Raw genomic sequence first — 25,682 nt, forward strand, 5'->3', positions numbered from 1 at the left:
CAACGTATCACCAACGCCGTTCAGCAGACACCGTGTGTGCTGGTTAGCTGCCACTAACGTTTGCTCAGCCTGTTTCTCTGATGACTTAAGATCAAGACGTCCGGTTAAAATATATATACATAAGTGTATCGTAAAAATGTGTCTTAAAACTGGATAAAAAGTCAATCTATGACAGCTTCTGGTAGACAACCACAGTACTGACGCTCGCACAAAGGAGATGTGTTGCCACTGACAGGCGACCAAATGAAACGTAACCGTTATCTTGATTAAAACTACAGATTTCTCTGGTTTGAAAGTTGTTGGAAACATTTGGAAAAATGTAAATACACAACTCAACAAAATAGACCTAAACATAGTTCTAGTAGTTTTTAGACAATTTAATACAGAAAAGTTACATATTATACCTTTAACGGGACTGTTTGTAAGAATCAGAAATGTCTTGTTAATGTCTAGTCAGCGTCCTGTTGCTCGCGCTTGTGCTCGCTCTACATAGACATGAACGAGCATCGCTCAAAACAGTGAGGCGACACACGTCAACTAAAAGCACAATATCACTCTATATTTCAGCTGCCTGGCAGTAATGTTAGCTGACCAGACGAAGGTCTCTCCATGAATCACTGCTGATCCTAGTGTTGGCTTTTCCTGCCTCAGCCTCCCGACCGCGGCCGGAGGGAACAGGGGAGACACCGGAGTTTTGGTCGGAGACGATAACGTTTCTCTCTGCGGAGCCCCGTCACTTCACAAGACACGGGAAACCTCTGTTGGTCTGGAGGAGCTGCAGCAGTTATTTCTGCACAGACGTCCACTGTACATTCACTAGATATTCTCAGAGCTAAACCAACTCTTCTGCAGTGTGGAGTGTGCGCGCATGCACGACTGGGGACTCCGGCCCTGGAGACCAAAGCTACGGTCTCCCCCGCGTCCTCCGACCGCGGCCAACACTGTTTAACAGACGGGCTTCACTAGATACAACCAAGAGGTTTTGGTGCTTCTGTGTAGTTTGTGTTGGAGTCTTGTCTGAACAGCGTAGCCACACGCGAGCGCGCATGGGACACCAACCCGCAAAGATTTATACGTGTAAGAAGTTACAAACAGTCCCTTTAAAGTCAATTACTTTAAAATACTTGAATCAGCCTGAAAAATACCAACCATATTTAGGTTATAATAATGTTATCAAAAACCCCAACATACACCGAAACATAACTTAAACCTAATTCTAAACCTCAGAAGAAGTGAGGACAAGACCAAATGTCCTCTGACACTCAAACTAGTCCTCACAAAAATAGAACTAGAAGAATACACATACATGCACGCACGCATTCACAGGCACACGCACGCACACGCACGCACACGCACACACACACACACACACACACACACCTCAGCTTCACCTACTGGGAGACAGAGATGAGGGGGAGGGGGATTACACAGCACTTTTCACTTTCTCTACTGATGTCTGCTGTCTGAGTATTTATAACACACACACACACACACACCCACACACACCCACACACACACACACACACACAACAGATGCCCATTCCTGATGTAATACGCTCAGTCAGGAGGTAGTATGTGTGTTGATTCCAGTTGATATTTCCATGGATTAAAGGTGTTGTTGCTGTCGGTTTGGTGGAAAATACTCTGCAGAGCTGGCTGATGGGAAACATTTCTGAGGTGTGGCGAGGCATGATGATGTGTGTGTGTTTGTGTGTGTGTTGTTATGATAATTAATGCATTCTTAAATCCATTCAGATGTGAGGATAAAGTCCAACATGTATTTATATGGTGGACGCATTGATTATGCTAATGATCACTCAGATCCTTTATTGTAGTAAAAGTAGTAATACCACACTGTGAAAACACTCTGGTACAAGTCAAAGTCATGCAATCAAATGCTCACTTAAAGCGGAACACCACCTAAATGAAGAATTACAATATGTTATTTCCATGGCCGAGTAAAGTTCAATCAATATTTATGAACATGAGCTCCTCTCTGTCAAAGCCAGAAACCGGAGAAGTAATGCCCGATTCAGACTACACGATATCAGCCCGATATCAGCCCGACACGGCCGTCGTAGGGGATCGGGAATGATAAATGAGTGTTGTGTGCGAAAATTGATCCTCTTATCTCGTGTAGTGTGTCATAGTACACGCCAACCGACGCCACGTCTGGGACGCCCCACAACACCCCGAGGAAAAGTCCAGCCTCTCAGAATTTCAGTCTTGACACGCCTAGTGTGACATCTCCAACGATGTGTTCCTTTGCGTTGACCAATCAGGTGCTCTCTCCAGCGCGCAGTCCCAGTCAGGTCTCTTGGTAATAAACAAACATGGAGAAAAGGAGGAGGGATGCCGAGGTTTGCTGCTGTCAGGTTGGCCAAACTGACTGAAGTATGGACAGCCCATACCGTTCTCTCCGTGCCACCCAGGAGCGCATCCACAGCACGCATCCTTTCTTTTCTTTTTCTTTTCTTTTTCACACACTAACCTGCATGTCTTTGGATTGTGGGAGGAAGCCGGAGAACCCGGAGAAAACCCACGCTAACACGGGGAGAACATGCTAACTCCACACAGAAAGACCCCAAGCCGGGTTTGAACCTGCAACGCTCTTGCTGCGAGGCGACAGTGCTGACCAGGACCGCCGTCAGGCGCGGGCTCAGGGGGGGCCCAAGGCCAGGGTCATGCAAAGGTCTATGGTTGACCCTTATATGGGATCAAGAACAACACTTAACTTACTGACCTATAACACTGACAGTAAAAGTTAAATATATTTACATGATAAATAAACATATTGGTATCATTAAAACACCTTTCAACTTATCATTTCATACCCCCCCCCCCCCTCCCCCCCCGCTGTTATTGTGAAAATGGTTCGGTCCAACCTGGACCCGGCAAAAGGGGTGTGTACCACCAACCCTAACCCTAACCCTAACCACCACCACACGGAGGAAATGCGCCAGGAGAAGTCCAACGGTCCAACGGGGATCCTTCCACATCGGGCGAGCGGCCGTCATTCACCCGCCGAGTTGAATCTCCCGGGCAGACTGAGCGGGCGGCAGACCGACCCCACCCGTGGAGAAATGTAAAACTATTATCAGGTCATTATGAAACTGTGGCGGGCATAATTAACGGGAAACAGCTGATCGATGAGAGATGGCGTCATCTACACGGATTCAGATGTCCCAAATCCTAAATATAAATATGATGTAATGGAACTTCCTGCTGTTCCTGCCCCTATATTATAAAGTAACTGATAGTGAAGATGACAGAAGTTGAGTTGATTAACTACATTCACATGATTTGAGTCAAGTGATTCACATGTTTTGTTATTTCAGAGTTCTTTTTGCCGTAGGTTTATTTTATTAATAGTTTAATTTAAAATCAATACACAGGCTGGATAAGACCTGGGACCCTTAAAGTAACCCTGTTTATTTCCATTGAATAATTGAGCATTTAGACATTAATCATCATTGTGGCATGTCTTGATAAACCACAGTGAAGTGTCAATAAATAAATAATAAATAAGGTCTATGATTCTAAATTAGAAAAGTTCTGATCTGCCAGGAATAGATGTGGTTTTAAATATTAATAACTCTAACAGACTGTGGGATAAAACACACTAGAAGCCTGATTCTCCTTTACAATAATTCACTAGCTACATGTTTACAATCAGGCAGGCAAACTCATTAAAATACAAACTAATTAAAATCAGTGTATATGATGGAATAGTAGCATTAGAATGTACCACAGGTCACCAAATTTGGATTTTATAAAGAAAAATTCTCCGGGGTGGCCTCATGCCCCCGGACCCCCCTAGTCGGCTATTATCTCCCCCTGGCTTTCTATTCCACATCCTTGTGGATGGCCCTGATCAGGGCCTCAACAAAATAAAAGCCAGGGTACAGAGAGATCAAGAAAATGAAAGGATCAGAGAGGCAATGAACACATTTGTGGAGAAGCAGCAGGTATGACAGGTGAAGCTGAACGTATAAAGATGAGGAGCAATAGGCAGACTAGCAAATAAAACCCGCTAGCAGGCTCATTTTTAAAGTTGGAATGAAGATACTGGTATCATATGAAACTGGGCGACCTGGAGTCAGGGTGGATGAGGGGCCCAATTTGGAAAGTCTGTCCCCCTGCCCATAATTCCTAACGGCTGGCCTGGTGCTAACTACTGCTGTTTTAGGGGTCGGTGTCTTGCTCAAGGGGGCAAACTGGCACTTCTCCAGTTACCAGTCCACTCTCCATACTTGAACTTGAACCTGCAACCCTCCAGTTCCCAAGCCAAGTCCCTATACGGACTGAACCCCTAGCTACTGGCTGTCAGATAAATGTAGTGGAGTACAAAGAACCCTATTTACCTCTGAAATGTAATGGAGTAGAAGTATTAAGTGTAGTATGAATGGAAATACTAAAGTAAAGTACAAGTACCTTGAATTTGTACTTAAGCACAGTACATGAGTTAATGTACTTAGTTACATTCCACTACTGATGAATCCCACTTGAACACTCATACAGAGAAGCCACACAGAAAAATGTAAAAGAGGTTTACAATAAGAATATGGAAATGTTTCTGCACGAGGCTCAATGTTTCTACGTTGAGCTGCAGTGACGAGATAGAAACACCAAGAGCCAATTTGGTCCTAAATCCACAATGTATAACAATAACAATATATATTTTTTGTCCTCCATCATTTATATCATAATCAGAAAACGGTTTATTGCCAAATATATTATGTAATATAATATATATATTGCAAATATTGACCAAGGAATGTGCAAATGTTGAGGGGATATGAAGAAGAAGAAGAAGCAGTACATTAGGAAGCAATCTAGAGAGTGCTGCAGGAATGAGTCCTACAACCCGGCAATGAGTCAGCATTTGGGCACTTCCTGTTCCCTCGTCTGAAGGTCAATGGGTTATATGAATGGGTTTTTAGTTAGATGCCTGTAATAAGGCCTGTGGTTAACACAAGCTGAAGAGGTTTTAACGTTTTGTTCTACGATATAAAATACATCAATAAATACCCCACTCATGAATTTTGAAGCTGCTCTGTGTATTTAAAAAGGCGGTTGCTAACAAGTGGCTAAATGAGACAACTAAACGTCATCACGCCGACTCATCCTCCTTTACAGTCTCGTTGAGTTTACTTGCACTCATGTGAACGTGGTGTAGTTTGTTTAAATGGTAAATGGACTTGCATATTTATAGCTCCTTTCTAGTCTTCTGACCACTCAAAGCTCTTCACACTACATGTCAGCATTCACCCATTCACACACACATTCACACACTGATATCAGAGGCTGCTAAGATGCCAACTTTGCCCATCAGGATCTAATCTAAATACTCATTCACACACCGATAGCACAGCCTTCAGTAGCTATTTGGGGTTCAGTGTCTTGCCCAAGGACACTTTGACATGTGGACTGGAGCAGCCGGGGATCGAACCGCCAACCTTCCGATTGGTGGACGACCTGCTCTACCCTCTGAGGAGCTTAAATTAGCTTAATTTAGTTTAATGTTTGCTTTTTACTACTGGCGATTGCATTTACATTTCAAAAGTCATAAAAGTGGTGTTCATTTGTGAAGATTAACGAACAAATTAATTGAACAAAACGTGTAAGTATCAGAAACGTTTGTTTGCCACGGAGCTTATTTTCTGAAATAATCCAAAACACAATGGAACTAAAATGGCACTCGGAGAGCGCAGACCTCCGCCAACCTGCCCGAGTACGATTGCCCCCCCCTCTCTGTGCAGCTTGCGCCATCAACCACATGTATTTTTGTTTATGTTGAGATCAGCGTCATGAACGCATCATCAGTTACACTGCGCATGTCCTAAAGCCTGTGATGTTAATGCACAGGCAGAGCGGAGTTATTAAAAGAAATTCCCGAAGCCGGATAATGATCCGGATCACCACCAAAATCTAAAAGATTGTTCATTGTGCCACACCCCACCCTCCAAAAAATTTAATTTAAATCCATCCCGGACTTTTGGAGTTATTGTCCAAATGGACAAAGCAACAAAGCAACAAACCAACAACCAACAAACCAACGCCAGTGAAAACATAACCTCCTTCCTAGGCCTTTGACCTTGGAGGAGGTAATAATCTCATTGGCATTTTGTAGACGGAACCAGGGTGATGCTAACTTTCTGGTTGGCCTACAAAATTACATCATCCCTGGAGCACTCTATTAATGGCCAGTAAATATCTGTCTGTCTGTCTGTCTGTCTGTCTGTCTGTCTGTCTATCTGTCTTTCTCTCTATCTGTGTGTCTATCTGTCTGTCTGTCTGTCTGTCTGTCTGTCCGTCTATCTGTCAGTCTGTCTGTCTGTCTGTCCATCCGTCTGTCTGTCTCTATCTATGAAAAGGATGATTGTGAACAGATCCTTTAATACCCAGGGAGAAAAGAAAAGGTGTGGTTGGAAAATCAAAGAAGCTGTGTCATGCCGGGCCAGCATCTCTCTCTCACACACACACACACACACACACACACACAGCAGGAAATCGATATAGGGTGACGGAGCCAAGTGATTGTGAGTCAGCACTGAATCTTTGCATCTCTTTCTCTTCTTGTTCTACTCTTTTGACCTAAAATTGGGAGAAACTCTGGTTAAACTAAAGCAGACTGTAGACTAAATACAGACATTGAAGCATGAATCTAACTGCTGTGTTACTTGTCCAATTATGTTTTTATATAGTGAGCACTAAAACATCCAAAAGCTTTATTATTAATAGCAAAAACAAATTGCCGTTAATGTGTTATTATCGTGTTAACTTTGACAGCCCCAGAATAAAATCATTAACATGTAAGCAGCATTTCAATGTTGTCAAGGGAGAGTTAGCTTTAACAACTTGATATACTGTTGTGTACTTTAATCTATAATAAAAGTACAAGATTTTCCTCTGAAATGTACGAATAATAATGTAAAAAACGTATAAAATATCATAAAATGGAATTACTCTATTACAAGTAGAAGTACATCAGCATTGTACTTTTGTAGAGTGAATGTACTTTGACTGATTGATTTATTTCCATGTCTTCTACATGGATCTTTAACTGTTGAGGATGATGACTTTTTACCTTCTAGGACGTGTTAGCTTTAGCTCAGTCTGTTAGCATGATGGACGCCATCAACTGCATATTTCACACTCTTTTTTTTTATAAGATTCTCATTTAAAAACAAAGAGTTGGAAATAGAAAGTCACCTGCTATAAACTATAAGCTACCAGGCTCTCTGATCAGATGTGACCTGCTGACAGTCCCTAATGTCAAACTAAACACCTGTCTATATTCCTGGATAAAATAGTGGCGCCCATTCCAGTAGGATGAAGGCCGTCTGCTTTTAGCAGGTCGGGGCGGCCCCAGAAAGAAAACCAGTTATAGACTAAACGAAATAATTACTACAATATTAAGCCAGCCAGCGGTACAGTGAAGTACACCTATTCATCTCATCATTACCCCTCACAGCCAAGAGACAATTCATCAATGCAGACTCATCTTGCAAACTCCAAAACTGGAATTCTTTTGTGACTTCCGACTGCTTCATCCTTACCTGACTGGTGCCAACTTGGACTCCTACTAGTGGTGTAACGGATCGGTAAATTTCCAGATAATGGAAATTTTGCACAATTTCAATAGTGAACATATTTGAGGGGTAAAATTCACATAAAAATACTAGGTATTGTGGCATGTTTTGGTAAAAAGTATGCCCATTTAAAGCAGCAGTAGGCGAGATTGGAGTAAATATGATTAAAAAAAGTTATTTTTATAAAACGTTTGCTGTATCCTGACATTAGTGCATGAGACAGGTAATCTAAAAAAAATCATGTGCCTCTGTGTCCTCCGGTGTCCTCCGGTGCTCCTAACGGCATCTGTAGGATTTGACAGGAGGGAGGCAAACAGGACAACGAACAAGACTAGTACCAACAGGACTGGCGAGGGTTGAAACCGGTTTGGGAGAGGTTGACTGCAGACCGGCTTGCGAGTCTTCCCACGGCGCTGAGCAGAGATAAACTCTGCATCACCTCCCGACTGTTTTATCTGTTGTGAGCTCCTCTGAGTTTACAGCAAACTTAAAGGTCCCATATTATGCTCATTTTCAGGTTCATACTTGTATTTTGTTATGTTTACATGCTTTAATGTTTTAAAAAAAACTTTATTTCCCTCATGCTGTCTGCTTGGATATACCTGTATTTACCCTCTGTCTGAAATGCTCTGTTTTAGTGCATTTCAATGGAATTGCAACAGAATTGCGTTGCTAGGCAACAGCTTGTGTCCATGTTTACTTCCTGTCAGCTGATGTCATTCACATACACTGCAACAGGGAATAAACTGGGACCCATTTAGAATGTTTATGTTTAAAACCGTGTAATGGTCTAAATATTGTAGATTTGTGACATCACAAATGGACAGAAATCCTAACGGTTTGTTTCAAAAGCTCAGTTTCTGAATACAGGCTGTGTGTATTTCTCTGTGGATTAAGCGTTCCGATACTTTTGCAGTATTTATATAGAACTTAAACCTGCTTTATAATGTAAACGCCATGAAAATGTCACTTTTTACAATATGGAACCTTTAAAGCCTAATTTCCTAATGTTACAGGCCAGCAGAGAGAGAACACATGAAGAGATGGACAGAGAGTATTCTGGGTAAACAGTCGGCCTCTGTTTATAGACTAGTGGGAGTGTGTTTGTTCAGTAGCTTTATTCACAGATTGAGGCCTACAGCCGACACAAAGGCTCTTCTGTTTGACCTGCTGAGTGTGTGTGTGTGTGTGTGTGTGTGTATGTGTGTGTGTGTGTGTGTGTGTGTGTGTGTGTGTGAGTGAATGAAGACATGTTGGAGGTCCTCATACTGCCTGTAGGGGTTTGGTTCAGACTAGGGTTAGACTGGGGTTAGGGTTAAAGTTAGATCAAGGGTTTAATATGGTGATACTCCAGGAAGTCAGTGTTAATTTAGTCAACAAAATATATGATCAAAATATACTTTATTTTGCGTCAAAACAAGAGTAAAGAAAAAGTGACCGAGTGAAGTGAAGTGAACGAGAACTATGACGAAATGTATAAATTTCAACGGAAAAAAACTACATGATAACTCAGACCCGTTGGGAGGGACCCCGACCGACGTTACTGTCTCTCAGAGGATGTAGCAGGTCCAGTTTTAGAGCTAGAGGGATGCTACAGATATCATATGAAACTAGAAAACATAGGGAATTCATTGGTAAGGATGATAAAGAAGTTGGGTTAAATTTTAGCAATGAAAAACTGGCATGGCCATCTTTGAAGGGGTCCCTTGACCTCTGACCTCCAGATATGTGAATGAAAATGGGTTCTATGGGTACCCACGAGTCTCCCCTCTACAGACATGCCCACTTTATGATAATCACATAACTGCAGATTCTGAAATGTTCCATTCTGCATAATGAGGTCTTTGACTTCTGGTTCTTTAAGTATATTTTGAAAACCTTTATAGTTTTCAGTAAGGTTCTGAATGCAGGACTTTCACTTGTAACAGAGTATTTCCAGACTGTGGCATCGAGTACTTCTTCCACGTCTGATGCCAGGTCACCTGTTCTTCTAGCTTTTAGTCTTTTGTAGTATTTTATTTATAGAAGATTTTTTTCATCAAACTTTGGGAAAAGTAGACATATGTTCATTGAAGTTTCCCGTCCTTATTATGAGAAAAATGAGAATGAGAAGTAGGAAACTGTCATTTTAACAATTTTTGTGATTCTCTGCTTTTATAAATAAACAGTTATTTTCATGTTCGACCTCTATATATGTGTGCTTGAAGGCCACTTTAATCTCAGATTGTGAATTTGTTCACCACCTGCTGGCCGTCAGCCATCACTACTTCAGATTTTTACCTGAGTCATCTCACTGAAACCAGGCAACGATCAAAGGTCAAAGGTCGCCTAGATAACAGCGGGATCACATGAACAGGCATGTCTGTGATCAGGATGATCACAATGGGCACAGAATAATAGTTTTCATTGAATAACAAACAGACTTACACATGGAAAAACATCAAATTCAGTGGTTTCTCATTGTGTGGTTCTACTTTTGTGTGATGTGTGACTTTAGTCTGGTTAACCCTCTGAGACCCACAGTAGAGCCGTTTTTGTCTTTTTTAGGGAGTCCAGGGGGTCTTTAGGGGGAGATAGCAGGTCAACAGTAGATGTCACATAGAAGTGGTGTACATCATCTGAAAGCTGGAAACCTGAAGATTAATTTGAGATGCAGCTCAACACTGAGTGTCATATTGATCTAGTCATAAATCAGAAATAGACATGAATTAATTAATTAATTAATTAATTGATTAAAATAAATTGTGAAATTTGAAACATTATGATAGAAGTATATGATTTCCATCCCCATGCTCTATTATGTCTCGTAAATTGTTATACAGATTTGGTGCTAAATCTAACAATTTTTTCAAAAATTGATTAGACATTACAATAATCCCTCTAAAATACAACATTAATCAATCAATCAATCAATCAAGCTTTATTTATATAGCACCTTTCAAACAAGTCAAAAGCAATTCAACAGTTGTACAGTTTGTACAGTTGTACAGTACAATTGTACGGACGATTGACAAAAAAGTAGAATGTTAAAAATGGATTTAGAGACTAATGCACCAAAACAACCAATATAAAAGTTCATTGAATAAGAAAGCAATAAAAGATGGGTATTTAAGATAATAAAAGATAAATGAAATACAAGGAAATAAAATAACAATAAAAATAAATAAAAGTTATGAAACTACACAGAATAAGCAGATTGTATTAAAATAATGACATTTTTATAAAATAGAATAAAAGAGATAATGATCAGCAATAAAATGTTGATTAAACAAAATATAGTAAAATAAACACTATAATGATGATGATAAATAAAATAAGTATAAACAATAAAACCATAAAATTATAAAATTATAAAACACTAAATAAAAGCCAGACTAAATAAATGGGTTTTTAGTTTACGTTTAAAAATATCAATATTTTCAGCTCCTCTCAGGTCCTCTGGAAGGTTGTACCAGCGGCTGGGAGCGTAAAGGCTGAAAGCAGCATCACCAAATGTTTTTGTTCTGCTTTGTGGAACCACTAAAAGAGAAGAACCGGAGGATCAGTGGGGCCTTCCTGGTTCATAAACCAAAAGCATTTCTGCAAGGTAGTCTGGTGCAAGGCCATGTAGTGCCTTATAAACTAATAAAAGAATTTTAAAATAAATATGAAAACTAACAGGTAACTAGTGTAAAGACTTTAAAATAGGCGTAATGAATTAAGACACCAAGACCTTGAGGAAAACCATAGAAAAAGACACGCTGTTATTTGGCATCAAAAACTTTTGACATTTGGAGATTTCTACAATAACTGCATTTTTGGTGATTGGATGGCGAGCAACTTCTGTTCTGAAAACTGCTCAGAAACCTAAGCTAATATACATAAACCATCCATCCTCTGAATGCTCTAGGTCTTTAGTCTGATCCATCCATCCTCTGAATGCTCTAGGTCTCTAGTCTGATCCATCCATCCTCTGAATGCTCTAGGTCTTTAGTCTGATCCATCCATCCTCTGAATGCTCTAGGTCTCTAGTCTGATCCATCCATCCTCTGAATGCTCTAGGTCTCTAGTTCGATCCATCCATCCTCTGAATACTCTAGGTCTCTAGTCTGATCCATCCATCCTCTGAATACTCTAGGTCTCTAGTCTGATCCATCCATCCTCTGAATACTCTAGGTCTCTAGTCTGATCCATCCATCCTCTGAATACTCTAGGTCTTAAACACAGAAACTTAATCTTTTACATAACGATTACAAGAACTTGTGTGTTTTTTAAGTGTTTTTCTGCCATAAACAGAAGTTATAACAGGTTATTAATAGCTGATGTTTATTGCTTTGTGGGAAGTTTGGAGTCATTCAGCTGTGGTTATTCTTCCTTTCAGATTAAATTTTCACTCGAAGATGTGCTCCATGAGCCGGGCTCCCTCCAGGTCCGGGGACAAGACCCTGGTCCCGCTCTGGTCCAGCAGGACGGACAGGACAGCCTGGCTCAGGTCAGCCCGGTTCAGCTCAGAGCACAGAGATGCCACGACGATCCAAACGTCCACTGGAGAGCTACTGTCCTGCAGGATCACCTCCTCCAGAACCCCTGAGAGGATCGAGACACACAGCGAGGTCAGAGGTCACCTCAGGTCAGATGTTCATTTGGTTTGCTTCTTCCTCCTGCTTATTTTATCAATGATCAGATTCAGGATTCATCTTTCCTGCCCTGTGATGAGTGGCATCTTCATCACTACATATTAAAATAAGCACTTTTGTTTGTTCAGGTCCTTATTTTAGTGAACCTGAGTGTGAAAAGCAAGCAGAGCACCAGAGATGTGTCGGTATCATTGTGGCCAAAAATATCAGTAATGTCACAATATTCATCAAACGTCCCTGTATTACGGCTATTAGAGCTGAAATAGAGCTAAATTACTCGTGTTTTCATGTATGTTCTGCTGCAACGCGCATGAAAACATGGCTATTAATTGTTGAAAAAGGACATTTGTAAAAGCACAGAGCATAATAGCGATGGACCGCAGCACATTAATATTGGGCTATTATAAGCCGATAGCACTGGTGGTACGGGCGCTATAAATACACCCAGCCGTGCAAAGTCATGACAGTAGTTCTGTTGGAGATTTTTATTTTTGGTAGCTTCCGTCCTATATAGGTATAATGTCTGTTCAGAGGATTTTAAAACCATGAAAAGTTTCAGAATTTGGAGATTTATTGTGTTTTTTGACATGAAAATGGTCAAATTTGCACCACACATCGTCTCTCTGCTGTTTCAGGTACCAACTCATAAAGTTCCAACTCCCAGTGTTATCTTGTGTCTTCAACAAACTTATTTCCACCTGTATTTACTACTTCAAAAGTTTTGTCTGCAACATTGATCATAATGAACCATAACCTGCCCTTGACATTTCAGCATGCAATAATCTTGATGTTATGATCTGGGGTGTTTATTGTGTCACCTCTCAGCCAACACTCAGGCCTAAATTAAAAGCAAAAACGAAGGAGGTAAAGTAAAGGTGTCACATATCATTTACACCTTTAATCTACCCGTTCACTCGGTACCCATAGAACCCACATATCTTGAGGTCAGAGGTCAAGGGGCCAGGTTTTCCTCACCAAAATGTAGTATGACATGGTTGGTACCGATGGATTCATTAGGTTTTTTAATTTTCATGTGATACCAGTATCTTCACTCTAGCTTTAAAACTGAGCCGCTACAACCTAAAAATCGCAAGTTGGGTAAACGTGTTAAAGAAACTAGTGGCGTTGAAAACAAATTTGCGTTAACGCATTATTATGGCGTTAACGTTGACGGCCCTAGTACAGTAGATTCATGACTGAAACTGAATCTGGTCCTGTGTGTTCCTGTGACTTTGGTCTGTGTTTGAGATAAGATGTGGTCTAAAACAGGCAAAAATGCACGATGCAAAAACACTATTTCATGCCAAAATCTGCACGAAAATGCCACTGCGCTGCCTAACCAGCAGCATTTGTTTGGAGCCAGGAATTGACCAAACAGGCACAAACCCAGTGAGGAGAACTGCACCAGAACTGTGTTTGTGTTACTGCTGGCTTTGAGCCTGCTGACAGTTTGTGTTTACCTCGTCCTCTGCTGACAAAGCTGTCCAGGAGCTGCAGAGCAAGCTGCTGCTGCTGAGGGTCGGCCAGCAGAGCGGAACAGGTCACGCCCACTGACAAGATGGCCGCTCGGCCCTGCTGAGGCGCCGTCAAGAGCTGGAGGAGAGAGAGGCTGGGCGAGCAACACAGAACCCACATACAGTCCTCTGAGAGAGAAAGAGATTCATACACAGATTATTGTGTGAGTTATGCAAGAAAACACACACACACACACACACACACACACACACACACACACACACACACACAGACATACCAGCTGTGAAGTACTCGCAGTGGTTCATGAACTTGGCGGCGCTGTGGATCAAGCCTCTCCGGCACATGCTCAGTGCGCTCTTCCTGCCCGACCTGCAGGCCTCGTAGGCCTCGGTGGCCATCGCCAGACACACGTCGGCCACGCTGGAGTTCTCCTGAGCATGCTCAGTCAGGACGTCGCCCACATCCTCAGAGAAGGTCAGTCTGCGAGGATAAAGGGCGTAAAGAGCCGAGCAGCATCAGCAGATCCTAAAAAGTCGCTGATGAGCGGGTGTGTTTACTTGTGGTTGTTGACGGCGTGGGCGACGAACTGCGTGGCGCCGTGCTGCAGGGCACAGTGGACGAGCTGCAGGGAGAGAGCAGCCGGCAGCTCCTTACCGGCCACAACTGTCATCAGCAGGGCCTGGAGGAAGAGGAAGAGAGGGGGGAGAGACCCCGGGGACCCCTTCACACCTGGGAGAGAGAAGATGTGTTTTAATAACAAACATAAAGCAATAAACAGAAACAAAGTCTGTCTTGTTAAGCTGACGGAGGTCTGGAGAGAATCCGTTTTATTGACAGCGAGTTAGAAGAACATCTGTGATTAGTTGATTAGTTTTAAGTCCTTTAATGATGTCCCCCCACTGTGTCAATTACAGTTCTGCTTGCTATATTAGTTTTATTAGACCCCTGAGGTTGAAGCTGTTGTATACGACAGAAAATGACTCTACTTCCTCTTTTTAGATTATCTCTAGAACGCTGCGGTGTAGAGACTTACTTTAACGTGCAGCTGCTTCGTCACCAACGTAGCTTTCTAACGTGGTGTCAACTGTGATCGTATTCCTTTCAGATGGTTTGTAATCCAACTTGGAACAACAGTGTTTTTTCAGAGACTTCATAAAAGTAATAAATTCAATAATGAAAGTCTTCCGTGAGCTAACTTTTTGTAGAAAAATGGACAGAAAAACGACAGGCCTTCTCTGTAAGAAATGTGAATATCTTTTGATGAATGTTGGTTAAAATGATAATTTTTTCCCCCCCGATTCCCAAGACTTGGGAAAACATTTTTCAAAAGCCCAAAATCGTATTCCTTATTATTCTCTGTGTGGTTTGAATACATTTCTGCGAAATTCAATTTCCGTATTGTTTTTTCTCTCGTCTTTATGGTCATTTTGATGATTTATACATTCAGGTGACATCACTGCAGCCTGCATAATCTGACAGCCCAGTTTGTCCTGAAAAAAAAAGATGTGTATGTCATGATTAGAAATGTATCTCTTCACCTTAGCCTTTTAATGCATTCTGCCACTTTATGGTCACACTGTGATTGTGTGTTAAATGAGCATTATTTTTATTGATGTCTACGATGCTACTTTATACTATTACCTTTTTTTTCTTACTTTCTGCATTGCTATTTTATACTATTTTATACTATTTTGTGCTCATTTTAAGTCTATTTTTACTGCTGTGAAGCACTTTGGTCTGCAACTGGAAAATCACAGACTCATGAAACTCTACAGCCTCAAACTAGAGACCTAAAGCATTCAGAGGATGGATGGATCAAACTAGAGACCTAGAGCATTCAGAGGATGGATGGATCAAACTAGAGACCTAGAACATTCAGAGGATGTATGGATCAGACTAGAGACCTAGAGCATTCAGAGGATGGATGGATCAAACTAGAGACCTAGAGCATTCAGAGGATGGATGGATCAGACTAGAGACCTAGACCATTCAGAGGATGGATGGATCAAACTAGAGACCTAGAGCATTCAGAGGATGGATGGCTTTCCTAGCTACATTGACAAAAAGGGGGTTTCTGAGCAGTTTACACAAGTGCTCGCCATCCAATCACCAAAAAATGCAGAAATCTCCAAATGTCAAAAGTTTTTGATCCCAAATCACAGCATGTCTTTTTCTATGGTGTTCCTCGAGGTCTTGGTGTCTTAATGTGGGATTTTGGAGGGAATATTGGTCATTTTTATCAATTCTCGAGTGGTATCAACCCAAAAATTGCTGCAACAACTTACGAGACATAATAGAGCATGGGAATGGCCATCACAACCTTCTATCATCATGTTGTTAGCCCTTATAAACTTTTATAATTTATTTAAAGGTCCCATATTATAAAAAAGTGAGATTTTCAAGTTTTTTTATTAAAAAGCAGGATTAAGTCCTATATAAATACTGTAAAAGTATCGAAACACTCAATCTACAGGGAAATACACACAGCCCGTTTTCAGGAACTCCATCAGGATTTCTGTCCATATGTGATGTCACAAATATCCAATATTTAGACTTTACATAGATTTAAACGTAAACATTCTAAATGTGTCCCAGTTTATTCCTGGTTGCAGTGTATGTGAATGACATCAGCTGACAGGAAGTACACATGGACCCAAGCTGTTGCCTAGCAAAACAATTTTGTTGCAAATTTGTCGCAATGCCGTCAAAATACGCTAAAACAGAGCGTTTAAGACAGAGGATAAATACAGGCATATTCAGACAGACAGTATGAGGAAAATAAAGTGTTTTTTGAACATAACAGCATGTAAACATGTTCTAGTAGAAACACAAAATACAAGTATGATCCTGAAAATTAGCATAATATGGGACCTTCAAATGAATTGATTAATTCATGTTTATTTCTGATTTATGACTAGAACAACTTGACCCTCAGTGCTGAGCTGCATCAAATTAATCTTCAGGTTCCCAGCTTTCAGATGATGTACACCACTTCTAAGTGACATCTACTGTTGATCTGCTATCTCCCCCTAAAGACCCGCTGGACCCCCCTAAAAAGGACAAAATCGGGTCAACAAACATAAGGCTTTGATCGAAGAGACCGCGTTCCGTGTGTCACGTTACAATCAGCTGTTCGTTCAGGGTTCAACGCTCAGTGTGATTTTCACTATACAAATGTAGTAGTTTTAAACCTAACCTTGTATTTCTTTCCTAAACCTAACTATAGTGGTTTTGTTGTCCAATCCTAAAGTGACGCTGAGGGTAACTATTGTGGTTCTAATGCCAAAAATAAAGTGACGCCAAGGGGTGTGACAAAGCGGCGGTTTGTGATGAGGGGATGAGAGCGTATTGGCTTCCATGTATGTCACCTGCCTTCAGATCAGCCAGTAGCAATATCCAATTACAATACCCAGGTTTCAACCAGTAAAGGGCAGTTGCTATGCATATTTATAACACAGTATGTAGAATTAAAGTACTTTGCACTGAAATGTCAACATTTGGACCTGAATCCATCAACAACAAAGTGTCTTGGTGGTTTAGTTACTCTTTTAATAGAGGACTTAAATAATGTTATCCACAGAAAACACGCATCATGGGTATTATCTCTTACATACATGTTTGTGTGTGTCTGTTTCCCACCTTTAAACAGCACCATGGTTTCGAGGTTCCTCAGGACTCCTCGAGGAGATCCGGCAGCGAGGAGAGCAGCTTCCTCATACTGAGCCGAATCAAAGAGCTCAATGAACCTGACGGAGAGAGAGAGAGAGAGAGGATTCAGAGAGAGTCTGAAGAGTTCAGATAAACTGATCAGGACTTGTTTGTGAACGCAGCACCTGTTCAAGTAATCTGACAGGAGTTTGGACTCGTCGACTCCAGTCGGCTCTTCGTGCTCAAACAGTTCTGCATCGATGCTGCGGGCCTCGTCGTCTGTCACTGCAGGGCCAACGGGTAGATTAAAGGTGTAAATGATATGTAACACCTTTACTTTACCTCCTTCGTTTTTGCTTTTAATTTAGGCCTGAGTGTTGGCTAAGAGGTGACACAATAAACACCCCAGATCATAACATCAAGATTATTGCATACTGAAATGTCAAGGGCAGGTTATGGTTAATTATGATCAATGTTGCAGACAGAACTTTTGAAGTAGTAAACACAGGTGGAAATAAGTTTGTTCAAGATTCAAGAGTTTTATTTGCCATTTGCATCTAAGTACATTGGAATTCTGAGCAGGTTACACCGAGTCAAATTTAAGAAAGGAAAAAAAAGGTAGAAAAGGCACAAGGTAATTACAGTACAAAATAATTAGCACATTCAACTCAACACAATAAATAAATTACTTATTAAAATATAAAACGCCCTCAGTTGAAGACACAAGATAACACTGGGAGTTGGAACTTTATGAGTTGATACCTGAAACAGCAGAGAGACAATGTGTGGTGAAAATTTGACCATTTTCATGTCAGAAAACACAATAAATCTCCAAATTCTGACACTTCTTATGGTTTTGAAATCCTCTGAACAGACATTGTACTTATAGAGGACGGAAGCTACCAAAATCTAAAATAAATAAATAGATGACTTGATAATAAATTATATTTGCCATTACATGTACCAAAAATAATCAGGGCTGTCAAAGTTAACAGAATAATAGCGCGTTAACGCAGAATCGTTTTAACGCCACTAATTACTTTAATGCATTAACGCAATCGATCTTTCGGAGGTCGTAGCAGGCTCAGTTTTAAAGGTAGAGTGAAGATACCATTTTCAAAGGGGTCCCTTGACCTCTGACCTCCAGATATGTGAATGTAAATGGGTTCTATGGGTACCCACGAGTCTCCCCTTTACAGACATGCCCACTTTATGATAATCACATGCAGTTTGGGGCAAGTCATAGTCAAGTCAGCACACTGACACACTGACAGCTGTTGTTGTCTGTTGGGCTGCAGTTTGTTATGATTTGAGCATATCTTTTATGCTAAATGCAGTACCTGTGAGGGTTTCTGGACAATATCTGTCATTGTTTGTGTTGTTAATTGATTTACAATAATAAATATAAACATACATTTGCATAAAGCAGCATATTTCTCCACTCCCATGTTGATAAAAGGATTAAATACTTGACAAATCTCCCTTTAAGGTTCATTTTGAACAGATATGTGACAAAATGTGTGATTAATTTGTGAATAATCGTGATTAACTATGGACAATCATGCGATTAATCGCGATTAAATATTTTAATCGATTGACAGCCCTACAAATAATATAAAAAATGAATGCAGGCATTAATTGATCGATGAAATGTGACATAAATAGATTTTTTTTTTTTATTCACCTTTGTATTAAGTCCCCTATTTACTGACTTTCCTATTTAATTTTCCCTTTTAGATCTTTATTTAATATAATAAAATAAATAATATATAATTATTATTTTGCATTTATTTTATATATTTAAAATTATTTTTTAATGTATTTATTCAGTGCAAATGAGGGGGCTGTCATTCAAAGTGTGCCATGGGGTCAACATTTGGCCTATTGGTTGATCATCAGAGTGCATAGATTGACTACTCATGCCTTGCTCCCATTTAAAACTCCCTGATGTTTTTGTGAATTGACTCTCAAAGTGTTTTGTTTGCAGCAGTGTCTCACCGCTGGTCTGTCTGACGTTCTCCAGTGTGGAACCCAAGAGTTCCTCCAGTGGAACTTGCTGCTTCTCGTCCTCCCAGCTGGACAGACGGTCGGACACTAACCTCAGACGCTTGTATCTGCAGACAGACAGAAAAACACACAGCAACCTGATCATTCATTTGGAGAATATTGACGACAGCGGCTCAACAGGCCTTCCTCGGTAGGTATGAATGTGTGGCAGTTGTAAATTCGGTAGGTTGATGTTTTATAAAGCTATATTAGTTGTTCAGGTGCTTCACTTTCATCTAAATATGGGCCACTTCACAGGACTCTTACAGGACTATCAGTTGGTTGTTCTTGGTGCTCAGCTGGTCTCTGTGGTCCTCGGCGGTCTGCAGCTTGGCGTCCAGCTCAGCTTTGACCTCAAGAGAGACGCAGTCACTCTTCCTGTCCAGTAGAGCAGCTTTCTGGGCTTCGAGTTGCTTCAGGTGTCTGTCCAGAGCCTCGGGATCCTCTGATTCAGCTACCGTCAAACCTGGGAGACGAGACAGATGTGAGGCTGAACCATGGACCCCTCACTATTAGCATGGGCAGATTATGAGACAATGGGCCCTGGACCACCCATCTCTCCTACAAGACACCCAGACTGAGACTACGTCTACATTAAAGGCAGGGTGGGCAATCCTGAGAAACCAGCAAGAGTACACTAGATAGTTCTGAGTAACAATCTAATATCTTTAAATTCTGACTTGAACCTCCGCTGATTAATGCGCTTTGATGCGCGCTTTGATATGGACTGAATGAGTGCGGAAATAAATCTCTGTATGGAGGAGGAGACAGAGAGAAACTCAGGGTTTGTTAAAGAAAACCTGCCAGTGAGCAGGTTGGGTGCACAGAGCCAGTTACCATGGTAACTGACCCAGAACCGCTCTTTCTGCAACTGAAAAATCCAGAGTCTCCCTCATCTCCGTCTTAACTAACTCAGAATTTTCACTAATCCCGCTTTCTGAAACAGGGCTCAGGGCTGAGTATGAGTAGTACCAGGTATCCATGTGCTCTGCTCTTTAGATGATTTCAGTGTCTCCATCTCCTCTCCAAGTTGTGTTGTTTGCCTCTGAATGACACCGATTCTGGGGAGAGACAAAGAGAGGCATGCAGTAGGAAATGGATGGTAAATTGTATTTAAAACTTCAGTACAATCCCTCACACAAAAAACATTTTCAAACATCGCCAGCAAATCAGGAATTCACACAAAAGGTTTATTTTCCAATTGTAAGTGTTTTAGAGTGGCAATCATGACGTTTTTGTTTCAGGACATCCAGGTCTCTTTTGTATAAAACATAATGTAGCTCAAGAAACGTCCTGCATAAAAATAAATTGAATTATATATACCTGTTCACTCTCTGTCACACATGAGTTAATGCTGTCCCTAGCCCATAACCTTAAAGCCCCTGAAAACATGTTTCACACCTTAAGTTTTTCCTCAATAACATGAAACATTCAGGACTAAATGGCAGCAAAGTTAAAACTTTGAAAAATACATTTTATTTTCTAATTTCTCCACTTGAAAACGAAGCTAATCTGCTTCATCAGTAGTGTTTTGGTGAGGTTTGATCAGATGTATTTGTGTCAAAAATATAAATACAATTTGTACAAAAATACTATGGGTTGAATGTAACTAAGTACATTTACTCTCAGTACTGTACTAACGTACAAATTTGAGGTACTTGTATTTTACTTGATTATTTTTTTCTTTTCATGCCATTTTTTACTTCTACTCCACAACATTTATCTGACAGCTTTAGTTAATTTACTATTTAAGATTTTTACACACAACATATGAAGAGTAGATCAAATATGATGTTTTGTTATTAATTCAACTTCCCAAAGGTTTATACAAGTACAGCTGAAACCATCAGTTAATTAGACGTTACTCCACCGCCGCAAAATACAAATACAGAAATTAGGGCTGTCAAAGTTAATGCGATAATAACGCGTTAACGTAAATTCATTTTAACAGCACTATTTTCTTTATCGCATTAATGCAACTTGTGATTTTTAGGTTGTAGAGGGCTCAGTTTTTAAGAGAGTGAAGATACCGGTATCATCTGAAACTAGAACAACCTAATGAACCCATCAGTACCAACCATGTCATACTAGCTTGTGAAGGAGGTTAAATAACACTCCAAAGGGGTCCCTTGACCTCTGACCTCTAGATATGTGAATGTAAATGGGTTCTATGGGTACCCACGAATCTCCCCTTTACAGACATACCCACTTTATGATAATCACATGCAGTTTGGGGCAAGTCATAGTCAAGTCAGCACACTGACACACTGACAGCTGTTGTTGCCTGTTGGGCTGCAGTTTGCCATGTTATGAGTTGAGTATATTGTTTTATGCTAAATGCAGTACCTGTGAGGGTTTCTGGATCAATATCTGTCATTGTTCTGTGTTGTTAATTGATTTCCAATAATAAATATAAACATACATTTGCATAAAGCAGCATATTTGCGCACTCCATGTTGATAAATGGTAAATGGACTTGCATTCATACAGCGCTTTTCTAGTCTTCTGACCACTCAAAGCTCTTTACACTACATGTCAGCATTCACCCATTCACACACACATTCACACACTGATAGCAGAGGCTGCCATGCAAGGAGTCCACCTGCCCATCAGGATCTAATCTAAATTCTAATCAGCATTCACACACCGATGGCTATACCTTTGGGAGCAATTTGGGGTTAAGTGTCTTGCTCAAGGACACTTCGACATGTGACCCGGAGCAGCCGAGGATCGAACCGACCTTCCGATTGATGGACGACCTGCTCTACCCTCTGAGACACAGCATTAATTATTAATAGTATTAAATACTTGACAAATCTCTTTTTAAGGTAAAAAAACAAACTGTGATTAATATGCAGTTAATTGCGATTAACTATGGACAATCATACGATTAATGGCAATTCAATATTTGAATGGATTGACAGCCCTAACAGAAATATCTCAGATTAAATAACCCAAACGGTTGTATTATGTGTTCATGTAAGAACTCACCACTCGTAGTAAGAAGCTAAAATAGATTTTCAGGACCTTTAACTGAAGTTTGAATCCTCCTTCAAAGTGACAAGTGGACAAAATGTCCTCACAAAATAGCTCAGTACACTAGCACACACACCTGTCTCTCAGGTGGGCGGCTCGTCTCTGGCAGGTCACTAGTGATTCTGGGTGTGATGTCGAGGCCGCCAGTGTTCGCCGGGCTGTCCTGGCCTCATCCTCCCTCATTTGCAGCACCCTGATTACATCATCATACTCCGCCTTTATGGTCAGCAGAAGCCTCTTATAGGCCGTCGCTCGTCCAATCACCTGTGGGAAACAAGACCAGGAGGAACAACAAGAGAGTCACACTCAGAGTACAAAACACGGCTATTTAGTATCAGCAAGTAGTGTAGAAAACACTTACAAGTCACAAGTAAAAGTCCTGCATGCAGAATGGCTCATTTTAGAATTATATATATATTATTGGATTATAATTATTGATGCATTAATGAGTTTATCACTTTAATGTTGCAGCTGGTAAAAGTGGAGCTCATAACCTCATAACCTACTTTATATACTGCTGGGTAGTTTAATCATCATCATCATTTATTAGTATATCATTATTTGAAGTCATCATCTGAATCTGTAAAGCAACTAAAGCTGTCAGAGTAGTAAAAAGTACAATATCTCCCTCTGTAGAGTAGAAGTATAAAGTAGCATGAAATGGAAATACTAGAGTACAGTACAAGTACCTCAAAATTGTACTCTTTTTTTTACAGTAACTCCTCCTGCTACTGTAAAGTCAACACACGTCAAAGACAAGCAGTACTGGAAGAAGTACTCAGAAGTTTTACTTTAGCAATACCATGATGTAAAAATATTCCAGTAAAAGTAAAAGTCACACTTCAAAATACATACTTATGGTATCAAAAGTTACTCAGAATGGCCCATTCCAAAGCCTGTTGATCTTTAACTGCATTTAAGCAGCGGTGCTACTTAAATAAAAATGGCAATATACCCCAGTGTCAAAATAATAAGTCAAAATATTCAAAATCTTACTTAAGCAGAAGTATGAAAGTATTAGCATCAACTACTAATGAATAACTCAAAACAAGGTAAAGAGTACAATCCAAAACGCACTGGAGTAGAAGAATAAAGTAGCATCAAATGTCAAATTTATCTATAATTTAAGTAAAGAATCACCACTTTGAGAAACAAGGAATATTCTCACCTAAGACATTAGATATACTCATGCTGACCACTTTCCAAAATACACTCTTAGTATTTATCAGTGGTGGAAGAAGTATTCAGATATTTTATATCAGTAAAAGTAGCATTACTGCATGTAAAAACAATAAATAAGTAAGTAAGTAAGTAAGTAAAAGTCCTTATTAGTATTAGCATCAAAATAAACTTAAAGACAAGTACCAAAAGTACTCATTATGCAGAATGGACCATTTCCGAATAATATATACACCTATTATATTATTGGATTATAGTTTTTGATGCTGATGTTCATCACTTTAATGAGGCAGCTGGTAAAGGTGGAGCTCATTTTAATGACTTTAAATACTGCTGGGTAGTTTAATCTGATACATCATAATATAGCCATATTAGTTGTTATATTTGGTTTTAAAGGTCCCATATTGTAAAAAGTGAGATTTTCATGTCTTTTATATTATAAAGGAGGTTTAAGTGATATATAAATACTGTGAAAGTATCAAAACACTCAATCCATAGAGAAATACACACAGCCCGTATGAAACAAGTCGTTAGGATTTCTGTCCATTTGTGATGTCACAAATCTACAATATTTAGACCATTTCACAGATTTAAACCAAGCCCCCAGGAAGTGGCCGGTCGACTATCCCGACTTTCGTAGTGGCCAAACGGCAGAACTGCAACTTCCGTGTCAGTCACGTGATGCCATTGGGCCCAAAAAACACTTTTTCCCATAGACTTACATTGGGAAAGAGACGTCTGTAACTCAGCGGATATTTTTTTTTGAGGTGAATCAACCTCCCAGTACGAACACTCTAATAGCCCTTATTTATTACAAATTTTAAAGTTGTAAAATGCACTATTAGTCGATCCAGAGTTATTTCCCTTCCTCCATTCATGTGAGTGAGACCAAGACCGAGGCTGGAGCGCAAGCCGTGACGACGGCATGCCGTTAGGATCCCGTGACCGAGTAATGTGACCGAGCGGACGCTACTGCGCATGTCCCAGTTGCCCATGGTCCGCCAAGATACGGGTACTTTTCCAGACGGAAGTCGAGCCATTTAGGCTTCATGCGCCAATGAGCAACTCTCATAGGAATGACCGGAGCCCCGCCTCCAACGCTGTATCCAGTTCTTTTAATACATCCATGTTTTAAACGTAAACATACTCAATGTGTCCCAGTTTATTTCCTGTTGCAGTGTATGTAAATAACATCAGCTGACAGGAAGTAAACATGGACCCAAGCTGCTTCCTAGCAACGCAATTCTGTTGCAATTCCGTTGAAATGCACTAAAACAGAGCGTTTCAGACAGAGGGTAAATACAGGTATATTCAGGCAGACACTATGAGGAAAATAAAGTGTTTTTTTTAACATTACAGCATGTAAACATGTTCTAGTACAAACACAAAATACAAGTATGAACCTGAACATGAGCATGATATGGGACCTTTAATAGTTTGAATGTAAAAAGTAACTAAAGCTTTGATAAATAGATGTTGTGGAGTAAAGAGTTCCCTCTGAGATGAGGAGGAGTAAATTAGAAGTCTAAAGGACGTTAGAATCACTCGAGCAGAGAACAAGTAGCTTTTCATCAACATTGTAATCAAGTAGTTCCAGTACTTGAGTAAATGTACTTTACATTCCTCCAGCAGCAGCAGTAGCAGACAGCTACCTTATCAAACACGTGGCGGTATGTGATGTACCGGAGCTCGTCCGGTCCCTCCTCTGGACACCGCAGGTACCGTTTCTCCTGCTCGGTGAACTCCTCCAGAGACCTGAAGAACCTCTCATCGCTCTCACAGATCAAGATGTCCGGAGTTGAACGTCCTTCTTCTGTTCCTGAAGATGAACTGCTGGAGTTTGGTGGCTCAGACATATTATGATATTTTATCTCAACGTTTTTCGGCACAAAATAAAATATTTGTTGATATTTTCAATCTACCAACTTTCAACTGCTCTGCGGCAACGTTGCTATGGTTACCGCCAAAGTGTATCTGGGAAATTAGGTTGTTATTTTTTTGTCGCTTTCTTCTTTAAAAACACTAAAATCTGCGCTGTGACATACATTTTTAGACCAACGTTATTACCGATACGTTTGACAAAAAG

The 25,682-nt window shown here is 40.4% G+C and overlaps 1 protein-coding gene across 1 annotated transcript; it reads right to left on the reverse strand.

Annotated features, from left to right (window-relative positions):
• Positions 1 to 11,886: 11,886 nt before the first annotated feature.
• LOC119495136 (clathrin heavy chain linker domain-containing protein 1-like) lies at positions 11,887 to 25,598 on the reverse strand. The gene is made up of 11 exons (XM_037781366.1): positions 25,249 to 25,598; positions 22,494 to 22,681; positions 20,354 to 20,442; positions 19,649 to 19,847; positions 19,334 to 19,449; positions 17,521 to 17,620; positions 17,327 to 17,433; positions 14,245 to 14,416; positions 13,965 to 14,167; positions 13,672 to 13,854; positions 11,887 to 12,161 (listed from the first exon to the last, which is right to left on the reverse strand). The coding sequence occupies exons 1-11, from the start codon at positions 25,450 to 25,452 to the stop codon at positions 11,965 to 11,967; spliced, it is 1,758 nt and encodes a 585-aa protein (XP_037637294.1). The 5' UTR covers positions 25,453 to 25,598; the 3' UTR covers positions 11,887 to 11,964.
• Between the last annotated feature and the right edge of the window lie 84 nt (positions 25,599 to 25,682).

Source organism: Sebastes umbrosus, chromosome 10 (assembly GCF_015220745.1).
Source record: "Sebastes umbrosus isolate fSebUmb1 chromosome 10, fSebUmb1.pri, whole genome shotgun sequence".
Lineage (NCBI taxonomy): Eukaryota > Metazoa > Chordata > Actinopteri > Perciformes > Sebastidae > Sebastes > Sebastes umbrosus.

What these genes read in the sequence shown, in the direction of transcription:
- LOC119495136 (XM_037781366.1), bottom strand. Translation starts at nt 25,452, where the DNA reads ATGTCTGAGCCACCAAACTCCAGCAGTTCATCTTCAGGAACAGAAGAA. An exon ending in CTGTCAGATTACTTGAACAG is followed by an intron (nt 17,434 to 17,520) that starts GTGCTGCGTTCA and finishes TCTCTCCGTCAG; the next exon opens with GTTCATTGAGCTCTTTGATT. An exon ending in CTGCGAGTACTTCACAGCTG is followed by an intron (nt 13,855 to 13,964) that starts GTATGTCTGTGT and finishes TTTCTCTCTCAG; the next exon opens with AGGACTGTATGTGGGTTCTG.